This window comes from Melozone crissalis, unplaced genomic scaffold, assembly GCF_028551555.1.
Source record: "Melozone crissalis strain CALT ecotype California unplaced genomic scaffold, PUWL_Pcris_2 ptg000008l_1, whole genome shotgun sequence".
NCBI classification, from domain to species: Eukaryota; Metazoa; Chordata; class Aves; order Passeriformes; family Passerellidae; genus Melozone; species Melozone crissalis.
In genome coordinates, this window is record NW_026535786.1 from 10,496,484 (window position 1) to 10,509,386 (window position 12,903).

Consider the following 12,903-nt stretch of genomic DNA (forward strand, 5'->3'; position numbering starts at 1 on the left):
CCTCCTTTGGCGATCTGTGAACAGTTTAGAACAAGAATAGTTTGTATTTGTCCATCAGTGCATCTCTTCCATTTTGAATCAGTCCTCGTCCTCATCCTCCAGGTATCCCAGTTCTCTCTTCATTTCCCCCAGTACTCAGTGATAACTCTGAACTTAGTATCATCACAAATACCAGCAGTACACTCTTCTTTTTCCTGCTAGAGGTTGTTAAAAAAGAAACCAACAAAACAAATCAGTCCCACTACTGATTCCAAGAAAATTCAGGCTTTTTCATAATCTCCTTTACTAATTTTTCACTAGTCACTACCTTACCCTATTTGCAACTCTCCTACTCATCTGTTCCTCCAGCTGGCTTTGTTTCACATGGGACCCCACAAGAACATTCTAGAATGCCTATTTTTTTACATCACATTTCCTAATGTAGAAGAAACAGCTATTTAATCTAATTTTCCATTAACCTTTTAATTATTTGTTTGCTAAAATTTGCCCTAAACTTTGTTTGCTAAAATTTGCCCTAAAAAAAAATTTGCCCATCAGATGACTACACAAATAAAACAGGTTTTTAGAACTATCTCCCTATTCTCATAACTTGTCCCACTAGCTGAATGAGGTTTCTGATCACTCCAAGTGATCAGATATGGCATGCAGCAAGCAGACAAATCAGGATGGAACACATTGCTTTGTATGTGACAGCTTCCTAGGCCTCATCATATTAGGAGGAGGCTACTTGTAAGACTTGAGTTGAAGGTTTAACTTCCAGAGTAACTACTTCTGCTTCCAGGGCTGTGTCTATATGTCTGTGGATCACTTCACACTAGCAGCCATTCTTCCCCTTTCCTTGTATACATGTAGTAAACAGGGATGAAGAACTAATCTGATTTAAAATTAATTCCGAGGAGAGTTTCAACCTGTTGAGTTCCATAATCAAATTCAGACCAGAAAATAAATTTGTGTGCCAGATGGAAAAGAGGGGAGAGGCACAGCTGTTTACTGTGACAATGATACTGGCTTAAAAACAACCAGGCAGCTGGGACGTAGGGTTGTTTAGCACCTTGAAAATTAGGACTAACAGTGCTCTAGCCTGAGAGATTTGAACATAAGCAAGACAATATATGCCTGTAAAGGCCATTAATATATTTCATTTAATTGATGAGGTGGCAAAAATACTAGATCAGTTGTCAAACAGGAATTGGTTTTTTCCTTCTAATGATGTGCTGCCTCCACCTACCCAAAACACACATCTCATTCCTCCTACAGCTGAAGCACAAAAACCCTTAAAGATCTCCCTTAATATGTGGATGCAGAAAAAGTAGTTGGTCTCTATTGCTACTGTGCCATGGATAACAAACTGAAATCACCTTTGTGCCCTGCTGGCAGCTGGCAATTTATGAGCCTAAATTGGAAAGACAAGTAGAAAGTAATTTGGGGAAAAATAAGGCTCGGATCCTGGTTGCTAAATATAATAGGATCCTTTTTTCCATTCTTACTGGCCTCCTTCCAGAGGGAAAAAAAAACCAAACCAAAACCATAATCCATACTGAAACAATGAACAATAAAAAGTTATCCTTGTAGTTCTTCCTTTTTTTGCAAGGCTGACAACTCAAAAAGATCACAGACAAACACCTAGAGGAGCCAAATGCTGCTTTATCCCCTGATGCTACTTTCTAACCCAGTAAGAAAAATTGTGAGTTAAACTGATTGCATGAGCATATTTAATTTTACTTCAAGTCTAAGTGACTTGAAAAGCAGTTTGAAAATGCTTACAGAAATTATTTCACTTTTTCTTTTTAATGCACTCTAAAATAATGTACAAGTATTAAGAACATAACCCTGTTTAGCTGTGCAGTGAGGGAAATTATTTCCTCAGGATTTACTACATATTTGGCAAAGACTGTGAAAAAATAGGTAGAGTACTTGAATATTTGGAATTTGGCCATAACTTTATGTTCTCCATAAAAATCAATTTGCAAAGAATTGTTGTAAAAAGTCCAACAATTTTATGGGATCTAAATATTTTCTACGCTGATTCCTCATGTATAAATTATAACAGGGAATTCATATTCCGAACCCAAGAGAAACCAGATGCAGAAAATTAAAGGTCTGGGACAACAGTTTAAACTTTCTCTATTGCCCCCTTTCCCAAAAAGTTTAATATCTGTTGTTTTAGTTTTTGTGACATGGGGCAACACCTATGTCAATGCATCAAACTGGACTATAGTGAAGCTGTGATGTATTTATTCCAATAAATGCACCTTGGGCAAATGATTGATTAAAGAGATAAAAGTTCATTCTGAATAGTAAATTTTGCTACTGTTGTTAACAAAACTACTCTAAGTCACTTCATTCAAAACTGGTTATGACCAGCTCAGTAAAAGCATGAGTAATTGTCACCTTCATCCCAGCCAGTATCTTTCTGCTGGAAATGTAAATAGGGGGAAAAAAAAAAGGATTTAATTAATACCATCCAAAAAACCCCGCACTGCAATCTTCTGTTTTATCTACAGGTAGGGTAACAATTCATGTTTCTAGGGGAGATTATTTGGAGCAGCTGAAGATTTATTCTCTTGATCAGCACTTCACTAATCCACCAACAGGAGCCAGTTATCATTTTTACAACTGCTGATGCAGCAGGCACATTTTGACAAGCAGTGGCACTACCAATTTCAAAAATTAAGGTTTTAAAGCTCTGTCCTGCAAAAAGCTCTGTGCTTTTTGCTTGGCAATTTTTCAGCTGTTATCCCTAATCAAAAAATTATAAATGAGGGAAAACTACCCATGGCATACAGAAATGAGCATAATTTCTAACCTCCTGTGAAGAAGTAAGCGATGCAAGTCCTATCCCCACAGGCAGGGGATGCATTTTAATACTCCTGGGCTGCTACAAAAGGAGCCTGTATCAAATGTTCCATTAAGGCTGTACAAAGCAGTCTGCTACATAACCCTAGAAGGCATTCTCTGCCTAAGCTAACCTTGAATTTCCACAAAGTAAAACTGAGTAGTTAAAAAACCCAGTAAACTAATGTGCTAAAGCTGAGAGAACGTGGTGCTAAGTCAATCAAGACATCTAATGATGTAAGGTCATAGTTTCAAAGCAGCTGCTAATGGAAAACAGCAGAAAGACTCATTTAGATGTTCCTCTCTCACACACCTTAGGGTCACCTCATTACACTTGCCACTGATGAAAACCATGGGAAATATTAGGTCACAAGCTAAAACACAACACACATTGAAGCATTCAAGTTTTTCAGGTCACTAAGTAAGAGGATGGTGACATGACAGGCAGCAATACTGCTTAAAGAAAAAGCAAACAGCAAATTGTGCTTCCCTTCCATCTTTCTTCCAGCTGTAAAATACCACAGCATATTCCACTAAAATATCAAAGTTGAAAACCAAAATTAGCTGCTCCAACAGAACAAGATTTACCTGATGGAATACAGGCTCTTTCAAATCTAGGTAAACCTGGAAAGATCCAAAAAGAGAAATAATTTGCAACAGAACCATCATAATATTGTTCATCTAAATATTGCCCAGGTGTCTCCTGTTAGAATCAAGCCATGAGTGCCTGTCCATGCACCAATAAAGTTGATCAAATATTTGAAATTTCCTCCGGCAGAACCTGAGGTTTTAACTGTGGAATTATTTTAAACTAAGAAGCACAAATACCAATATTAACAACTAACATAAAGCTTCTAATTTAATAGAGTTGACTACATCCAAAACCAATTAAGATGCTGAAGTTACCAGATGTTCTTGATATGCACTGCAAGAAGAAAACATACTCAACTCTAATTTGCTTTTGTTTTTGACAATAATTTAGTGTTTCAATTAATTTTACAAAAAGCTTGTAGTTCTTCCTATTTGTAATAAATTAATTTAATTTATGTTCTTGAAGAGGGAAGGGCACTAGACCTTGGGCATAATGTGCCACAAGTGTAAAAAATTTCAGGAGAAACAGAAGAGGCAAGTATTTTGGCAGCTAAAGATGACTTATAATAATACTTTAATTAAAAAAAATGTTTATCAATAAAAATTACATAGAAAATTCCATCTGTGGTTGACAGTCAACATGAAACTGAATTTATTCATACAGGAAGAACATTCCACTGACAAAGGGAGTCAAGTTAGCTGTGACACAAAAAAAATTAGAAGCATTTTAACTAACAGCTAAGTTCTTCTCTTATTCTGCCTATTTCAGAACACCAGTCTGCATCCTGAACTGGATATAAAAGTTCACTTTTTTGCAGGCAAACAGAATGATTCTTATTTCTACAGATGAATTAAAGTGAGAGAAGCAGGAACATAGCTTATCCAAAGTCTCATATCAAGTCACTGGCAACTATTTTTCTCACATTCCTGTTCTAGCAACTGGATTATTGCTTTTCTTCCTTATTTATTCTATACAGTGGTTTAGATAGAAAGGTTTTGGGTTTCTCTGGCCAGCAACATAATTTTCTCAACAAAAGAATAATTTGTCATTCTTGACTGGAAGTGACAGAGATTTAGTATTGCCTCTATAACATTTCTCCCCTGCCAGAAAAAATGCCAACCTAAGGATGAAAACACCATATTAGAAAAAGTTACTTACTATGCTGACTACGACGCTGTATGTTATTAACAAGAAAAGCAGCGCATAATTGACTGTATTCTTGTACTTGAAACATTCATACCTGGAAGAGAGGATAAAGGAGAGAGACAACATTCATCACTTACCATATAATGGATGCAATTTCCAAGGTATAATATTAGAATTTTTGTGAGAAAATTGATCCAAATTAGTCTTAGGCCCCTCAAGAAATTCTAACTCCTTAAATAAAGACACATTATTGTAAGAAAAATATTCATGCTCTTACCAGTAAATGCTTTTTAAAAAAATCTAAGGAAAAAAACCCCAACACCAATAAGCTCAAGCATATGCCAAGAAATAACCCACTCTAAGAAAAGAGTTTGTGAAGCAGAAGTGTTTTCAGAAGGTGCTTACAGGGTGATAATGGATGGCAAATTAGAAATTAGTTTAAAATGCAACACAGATGTCAAAAACATTACTGAGCAAGCAGCAGTATAGGAAAAGGACTGCCTTACAAAACACTGAACTCAGATTTGTAAAAATGTAGATTGTTTCTGGCTTGACTACAGTTGCAGTGCAGTACATTTGCTAGATTGGGAACTGGTAAAAGTACCTGACTGCTCCCAGTATGTAAAACAAACAATTAAAATTACCTTCACAATCTCTACACTACACCTCAGTCTCAGCTGTGATGGAAATACACACACATCCCAGACAGCATCTACATCAGAAAAAAGATCTAAAAAACCCCAACAAAAATGAAATTTGAGAAGCTCATTATCATCTGAGCTGGAGGAAGCTGTCTATGTAATTCCAAATTATATCTGTCTAGCTCCTTTTTTTATAAACTTGGAGAAACAGACACCATTGTGAATTGATAAAAGGAAATAAAATAAAAACACACATGGGAAACAAAAAGTCTAAAGGCAGTACAGTGTGCTGTTTTGCAAAATGGCTTGCTGAATTAATTACACAGTTTGAGAATCAGCAGAACTGAATGATGTATAAGGGAATGTCCTGTGCACAACCACCTGCAACTTACCTTCAAGCTAACCAAAATAATTATTAAAGGCCTCCTAAACTACATATTAGCTCCTTTTTTTTGAGCATTTTAATTGCTACCAGACATAAATACACAGAATCTTACTGGAGTTATAAATGCAGTAACAGACTTCAGTGTTTTGAAGATAATAAAGTAACCACTGCACTAAAAATAATCAACTCAGACATATTTTTATAGCCACTCCTCATGCTTTTTTCCAATCACATTCAAATCAGACAAATGCAAAGGCAATTTCAAGGAGATAGGGAGCTACGATGGAAATATTTCCACTAAGAGAGGCATTATGATTCTGGTCCTGAATTCGTACAAATCATACTAATGTATGAGTCACAAACTGAGGGCAACTTCCATAGATAAGGGTTTAGTCCTAAAGCATCCCATCTCCATTGCAAACAACCAGTAATCTTCACAAAGACATCACAATTTTCAACAGCTGAATATTTGATGTGTTCAAGTATTTTTTTCTCTTTTAGTCTGCAACAAGTTGATCTATCATTTGGATTTGCCAAGGGACAGAACAAATCATATTAAATCCAGACCTTGCAGCAACAGGCAAGAAAAAGCCAACTTAGGGTATCTTTACAGTTGTCAAATGCTACATTGCTCCCAAAATTGAATGGGATAACATATCCTGGCATCGCATCAAGCTGTCATGCATGTTCCAAGACACTCTGCCCAAAATACGCATTCAACTCTTCATAAAATCTTGTCCCTTTAATTTTCCAGATGAGTGAAAAGCAGGTTTAGCCAGAAACCTGAAATTTGCATTTTGAGCCAGACTACATAATAGAAATCCAGCTCAAATAAACTATAATGTTGCTAATTTTGTAGGCATTACTGAAGTTGATTTTATTGTATCTGCTGTTTTTATACAAGTAGCACTGAGTTCCGATTGTATACTACACATTCTTTAATGAGTGGGGATTTTTTCCCGACTGAAAAAAAACCCTCACTGGTAAAATACATATAAATTATCAAAAACTAGGACTAAAGCCAGCCTGTTTCTCTAATATCATAATGCTGTACAAAAACAGATCTCACTGAAAGTAGTAGAAGCTTTCTATATATGCTAAATTTGGCTTTGGAGACTCTACATTTCAAAAGTTAACATTTCATAAATATTCAAGAAAAAAAATTAATAAATACTTACAGGCAGTAGACAAACACACAACAACTGTATATCATTGGCAGTTCATCCAACAGCTATAAAAAGCAAAGACATCAAAACATGAAAGCTACTTTTAACTCACAAGCTTGTCTAAGTTAATTAAGGAGAGAGTAAGTCTTAAGTAAACAGGAGTTTTTAAGTCATTTGGATATCCGTCTTCTGGGCTGTACTCTAACACGTAGCACTGTCAAACCCTGTTCAGCTACCGAAGCTGCTGCATTAAAACCTTACTATTCTGAATCTTTTGAATATTATGCTTCATAAATGCCCACGCATTCAAAGAATCTTGACATTTTTGCTGCTCATACCTCTTAAAATATTTGTAAGAATTAATTCTGTAAAGCCAGGCTGAAGACCTTCCCATCTATGGCCTTACCGTCAGTAGCATCTTCTTACTTGACAGAGAAATTGTAATGTAGTATTTCCATAGCATAAAATACAATTTTAGTCTATTAGGATGGGCAATATGCTCACATGTTTACTTCCTAATTTTAGAAATTTCTTACATTGCTTTAATTCAGAGACAGGGCTTTTTGTTTGTTTGATGTGGGGTTCTTTTGGGCTGTTTTGTTGGGTTTCTCCCAGAAATTATGATGGCATATAATGTTTTATTATCTTAAATAATTTTTATATTTCGGGAGAAGACTGATGTGTTACAGCTAAAACAGTTATTTCCCCAGGAACTTGCCATCTTAATGAACAGAATGAAAATGGTAATCACAACAAAGTTGATTTCTCATTAGCAGGTAAACTCAAAATTGCCATTTATCATTATAAGAAAGAATCATAGCATCATTTTCTTGTAAAATTTCTCACCAAAGAACTTTCAGGAATTTCTGCTTATAAACATACAATTAAACTTACCTCCTCTTAAGAAAGACTGAAAATCTTTCTTTCATGAAAATGGGAATGAAAAAGGATAGAAATGGATCAATGAAGATCCATAGCCTCTGATTTCTAATATGTTAAGCAAACATTAATAGTTAGGACTTTTAGAACTTTTAGAGCTTGACTTCTAAGAAAAACAAGAACTAGATGCAAAAAAGATTTTGACCTTTTCCATCATCACTCAAAGGTCGTGGTGGCTGTGTCTGTAAATAAATTGTTTTCCTACCACTGCTACAAGGTACTTAACAAGTTCATAACCAGGTTATTCTGAGCAATGAAACTTGTAAAAAGCAGTAAGCAGCTTACTCAAATTCTTTTATAAAGCCAGCCTGATTCTGCTTGGTTTGGGATAATTTTCTAACTGTACAGTCAAAAACTTCATCTTAGCTTTGAAATTTCCTATTGTGGGGAAAAAAAAAAAGAAAAAAAGAAAAAAAAAGAAAAAAAAGAAAAAAAAAGTGGATCTAATTCTTTACAGGAGGAGAGAGATCCATTACCTTGAGTGTGAAGTATTAGCTTGGTGTGATTTGGTCATATAAAGCTCAGGAACTGTTTCACAAAACTGCTAAACAGCTCTGCTGCCAAGCTGCCACTGATAGGGCAGATGCTGCCTCTTCCCCCACACTGCCACTGCTTCTCTCCAGTGGGGGGGGTCAGACTGGTCTGACTTACAGGGAGCAGGTGCAGGTGCTGAGCCAGCACACAACCAACCTTGCAGAGCAGGGTTAAAATCCCAGGACCTGTGCATTACAGGGTCAGGGACCACAACAGGCAGCACAAAAACAGTATCAGGAACACTGGCAGCAGCTGAAGCTAGCAGGCATGTTCCATGCCACCTTGCCATCACAGTAGTTTATCTTTGCTGTGATGCCTTAGAGGGGACAAAATAGCAGCAAGTGCTGAATTCAGCTTCATAGCAATATATTTTATAAATTCAGAGATGTGCCTTTCCAATTCTGATAGGCATTAGCTACAGGATTAATTCATGTGGTTATTAAAGAGTGTGAGTCATTTAACACCTCATTAAAGAAAAAGGTGGGGGAAGAACGAGAAATACAATACAGGAAAATCTTTCAAATTTGGACAGGTGCTTACACTCTTAAGTTCATATGCTGGCAGCATCCCAGGGATATTACAGTAGCAACAAAGAGCCTCTCAAAAGATCTTAACTAAAATTTGCAAGGAGAAGACAATGACTTCTGTATCCAAAGGAATTAATGCTTCTAGGAGTGCTGTCAAAGGCATGCCTGGACAATGAAGAACCATGGAAAGAAGGGAACTCAGGGAGCTGATTTCACTGGCTAAATAAGTATTTTGTGCATTCCTCAAGAATCCAATCAAGCAAATCCCCATAAAAAAACAGAAAAGGGGTGAACTCCTCAGAAATATTCTAAACAACTACTTTCAAGAACAGAAGTGTTCACATTTTTCTTAATTAAGCAAATTGAATCGATCATTTACAGTATTAAGACTGCAAAACAAATGTAAAAAAAAAGTCTCCTTGAATAACTATGCTGATTTTTAAACATAACAAGAGATAAAGTGAATGAAGAAAGTTTATTTACTGGTTGAACTGTTTCCTCCATGGTGATCAGTAAGCAAACAATTGGAATAATTACAGACCACTTGTGGATTTCACTTAGCTGCCAAAATAAATGTACTTTCCCTGCCTCACACGAAGCCTTTTACATCCGTTGACAAGATGATGCAAGACATTCCTGTTTCCTCATCATCTGCTTCTGCCCCACTTTATTCACCACAGTTCATAGGTCCCTTAGTTGTTCTTATGCAACACAAGAAGTATTGAGCAAGTAGCAGCAAAGTGACTTGGATTAAAATAAAGCCTCTACACACACACAGTCTCCAACAACAACTGAAAAATAACCCAAACCAAACCAAAAAAACACCCCCAAAAACCCCACCTGAAACAAAACAAACAGAAACCTACAATCTCTCCATTCATAAAAGGTTTTAAGTCTGGGTCATTTTAATGATCCTGATTTCAGGGTGCCGTTGCTCACCTCTGCATCAGTGTGAGAAAGAGGATTTGAAATACTGGCCATGATAGAAGCAAGCAGCTGAGGGAAGTAATATGAAAAAGGTGGAAATTCAAGGCAGTTTCACCGCCAAATACAGGTAAATGGCACCCTAATTTGGGAGAGAGTGGTGAAATGGCTGTACAAACCACATTTTCATGCCAAGAAAAGCACCAAATATTCTCGCATGGTGACAACAGTACGCTCTGTGGAAGCTGACAGTCTCCACCACATGCCAGAGATACAAACCAGAGCATTATGGAGGCAAACATCAAACAATCAGCAATATGTAGGTCCCACTGTGATCAGCAGAAATGCAGGATTCAATTCAGCTGCCACAGCATAGTTGCCTAATGCCACCTGAGATGCTCTTTCACTCCCAATACACCCATCCAAGATTGGCAGATGTGACAGGGGTCTAAGAAACCTGCACCTCTGTGGTAGGGAAGCTGGAGGCTTGAGAGAACACTCACAGGGTCAAAATAACACTAAACATTTCTGTTTAGATAAATGAAATCTTTTTTGAGCAAAGATTGCCAATGGAGTCTGGACAATGATTCAGCCCAGCCAACTGCCTCTCTCCACTCCACTGATTAAACTGTATTTCCACTGACTGTGGTGGGAACACAGACTTCCAGCACAGACTTTTAAATTTAAGTTTCTTAATCTTGAACAACATCCCACTTCACCCTGACTTTAATTCAAAGATGCATTTCCTTATTCTTTGCAGACGTAAAAGAGGACAACAGGACAAGACTTCCTGTGTCCATTTAGAAAACAGGAAATACCAGGACAATCCCTATGTCCTGTGACTTGTTACAGAATGCTGTCTACTTGAAAATAGAGGGAAAATGACTCAATTACCACTACTCATAAGATACTGATTTCAGTATTAATGCTACAGCTCCATCTAGATAAACAGAAACATAAAGATGAGAAAAGTTACAATAAATAGCAATAACTCCAGTTTATACTGCTTGCTATTATGCCAAAGCTGTGAGAATTTTAAAATAACATCTTGTGTAAAAAGATAACATGATTTCCCAGAGGATAAAGTGTCCTTTACCACCATAAGCAATTGATGATAGCTCTTATTTTAGATGCAAGTACATATTTCTGTATATAATCAGTGGAAAATACCTACTGAAACAAGACCTGCATTACTGCCTTGTTGAGAGCAGGAGTGATGTACAATGATACTTGAGGTAGATGAACTCATTTTATGCAAGTTTCATCTAGACAAGAAATGGCAAAATGACTGTACAGCAAGATAGGCACAGAAAATGACTCACAGCTACTTATCAGTACTCACCTGCATTTCATACTTCAGGGTCATGTGAAAGCACCAAGATCCCAATCCCACAGCTGAAAACAAATCAAAACTATCATCAGCATAATAGTATCCATGTAAAATTTTCAGATACATTAACTTAAATGCATGAAATGCATGCTTAACAGTGAGAAAGAAATTAGAACATCAGGATTCTACTGCAGAGACAAACCCCCCTTTTTCCACAGCCTTCTACTTTATATATTAGTCACCAATGGAATCCCTGAATTTATGGGGCTTTGGGTGTGAATGTCCTCTTTAATTCCTCTCAGTACTGTGTCCTATGAATTGGGCATAATCTCAAAGAGGAGAGGAGCAGAGGGAATCCAGAATGAATGGAATATTATATATCAATCTATCTTTTCCCCCCTTTTTTTTTAAGTGAATTAAGATTTCTCTGTTCCAACCCTTCTATAAGGCAAAGCATCATTCAATAACTAGTACTCCTGAAAGCCTCTCAGTATTTCTGCTCACTGTCCAGTTTTAAAACATGTATTTTACCAAAAGCTTTTTGTTGTCTCCATAAAACATGGTGTTAATAACACCAAGGTCTGGGGTTTGATAGCCACAGGGGCTGCTCATTAAAGAGCTAGACTCAATGATTATTGTGGCTCCCTTCCAACTCAAGACTATTCAGTGATTCAAAAGCAGAAGAGAATTGCTACTAGAACTCAGAACTAGAAATTCAAGGTAAACAAACCAACCCGACATAGGGTGGATTTGTTTTGTGATATGAGAACACCATTTCCATGCCTTCTCTATAGAAAGATGAGCTTCTAAGAAATTATTTCTATTTATTTGAAATACTTTCTTTACCCATTCTGAATAATTTACTTCTGAAATTACTTTATGAGACATATACTTTGCCTATACAGTTTTTTCAGTCAGGCATGAATAATGCTTCTTGGAAGTTAGATTTCTCTGTTTAGAGGAAAGCTGGTACAGTATTTAATGCATCATTCATTACTTTGAAATATTATCAGTAACACACTCTCATTAAACACTAGCTCAGTTTTATATTGCAAGAACAAGTACAGTAATGTGATATCTTGTCTTCCTTCAAGAAATTATGTTTTACCTCAGACTGTAGTTTTAGAGAAAGCCAAGTAATTTGCACTCAAGTCTTGATCACTGAGTAGTGCTGCTATATTTTGTGGCTAGGCTATCACCTTGTCCACACACACCAGTCAAGTTTCACTGATGCATAAACAAGAATTCTATCTCTCTGCACTCTGTAAAGGATTGCCAAGACAGTCAAGAGACATGTCTGGAGATGCTTCCTTAGCTGTTATTAACTAAAACTGTGATTATTACACTTACTCAAGGAAATTAAATACCCAAGCATGTAGCTTTACTGAAATACAAAACTGTAATACAGCAACATTTCAAAATGTATTACCAAACACTTCAATGTCATTATTTCTCTGGGAAAATTAAGCAGAGTTCCTACCAGAAAACAAACAACCACATGCACTTCTGTAAATTTTGATTACATTGGTTCGCTTCTGAAAAATCTTTCCAAACAGCAAGCTACAACTGCTTTCACGTTCATTAAGATTCTGATGAGAAATTCTCATAGCCATTTTTCTATGTATACAGAACATGTGACAACAACTATTCATTCTGGAGGAAAAAACCCATTAAGATCATCATTAAAATAGTGCCATCCATTATCCTGTCTGTCACAGAATACAAACTCTTACAATTTATAATAAATGTCATTTTCAAGTACGGGCAAAATCATTGCATAAGAAATTTCAACAGATTTTAAATTAGCAAAATATGTGGTTGGGGTTTTCTTGTTTGTTTTTGTTAATGTTATTTGTGTTAATAAATCTCAACAATCAAGGAATT

General features: G+C 36.4%; 1 protein-coding gene across 1 annotated transcript in view; it reads right to left on the reverse strand.

Annotated features, from left to right (window-relative positions):
• ACER3 (alkaline ceramidase 3) overlaps positions 1 to 12,903 on the reverse strand; it is a 51,299-nt gene that overhangs the window by 13,723 nt on the left and 24,673 nt on the right. The window contains exons 3-6 of the mRNA XM_054269972.1: positions 11,032 to 11,084; positions 6,778 to 6,830; positions 4,586 to 4,667; positions 3,424 to 3,459 (exon numbers count right to left, since the gene is read on the reverse strand). Coding sequence (XP_054125947.1) covers positions 3,424 to 3,459; positions 4,586 to 4,667; positions 6,778 to 6,830; positions 11,032 to 11,084 — 224 coding nt within the window. The remainder of the gene's footprint in view (positions 1 to 3,423; positions 3,460 to 4,585; positions 4,668 to 6,777; positions 6,831 to 11,031; positions 11,085 to 12,903) is intronic.